The sequence below is a fragment of the Geospiza fortis genome, unplaced genomic scaffold (genome assembly GCF_000277835.1).
Source record: "Geospiza fortis unplaced genomic scaffold, GeoFor_1.0 scaffold261, whole genome shotgun sequence".
NCBI lineage: Eukaryota > Metazoa > Chordata > Aves > Passeriformes > Thraupidae > Geospiza > Geospiza fortis.
Genome location: NW_005054578.1, coordinates 338,483 through 339,206, shown reverse-complemented (window position 1 = coordinate 339,206; position 724 = coordinate 338,483). Strand labels below are relative to the sequence as shown.

The 724-nt window shown below is 64.6% G+C and overlaps 1 protein-coding gene across 1 annotated transcript in view; it reads left to right on the top strand.

The window, feature by feature from the left end:
* Nucleotide 1: 1 nt before the first annotated feature.
* The window catches only part of TMC6 (transmembrane channel like 6), a gene marked incomplete at its 5' end in the record, with an annotated part of 6,285 nt that continues 5,562 nt past the window's right edge, over nucleotides 2-724 (top strand). The window contains 3 exons of the mRNA XM_031064284.1: nucleotides 2-51; nucleotides 161-279; nucleotides 580-711. Coding sequence (XP_030920144.1) covers nucleotides 2-51; nucleotides 161-279; nucleotides 580-711 — 301 coding nt within the window. The remainder of the gene's footprint in view (nucleotides 52-160; nucleotides 280-579; nucleotides 712-724) is intronic.

Here is a 724-nt window from a genome sequence, read left to right as displayed (position 1 = left end):
CCAGCCGCCCTCCATCACCCTGCACGTCCCCGAGGGCTCCGAGAGCGATGGGTGAGTGTGACCTCCCCCCGCGCCCTGCCATGCCCAGGTACGATGGGCTATGACCTCGTGCCCTGCAGGCGCCAGGTGTCCGTGCCACCGTGTCCCTGTGTTCCTTCAGCCAGGAGCCCAGTCCGGACAACGAGAGAGCCCTGCACACCTCATTCCACCAGCTCATCCTGGAGCAGAGCAGCTTGATCGAGGCAGGTCTGGAGCTGGAGATGCAGGAGAGGGCCAGAGGTAAAGCACCGCAGCCTCAGCCGGGGCAGGCTGGGGACAGTGTGTGTGCCCAGGGCCGTCCCTCTGCTGGGCCAGCTGTGCCAAAATGCTGTGGCCAAAGCATTCACAGGAGCCTGCTGATGCCTTGGCCAGTGCAGAGCAGGACAATCCAGGGGAGGTTGGATCTTGGGGACACAGAAAGCGTTCCTGGAGAAAGGGGTGCTCTGGGAGGAGCACACACCTAGCCTGTGTGCTGGAGCAGAGCAGCAGGGACACAGGGATGAGCCGTGGCCTCTCTACATCCTGCCTTCCCCCTCCCAGAGTCCCCAGCCTACTTGGCTGTTCCAGAAGCCTGTGCCACGGCCTGGCCAGAGCCCAGGCAAGGTGAGGAGCACCCCAGGCACTCCTCTGCCTCCCTGCAGATCCTGGCCAGCATGCCCAGCCGCACCATCGGTAGGTGCCACCC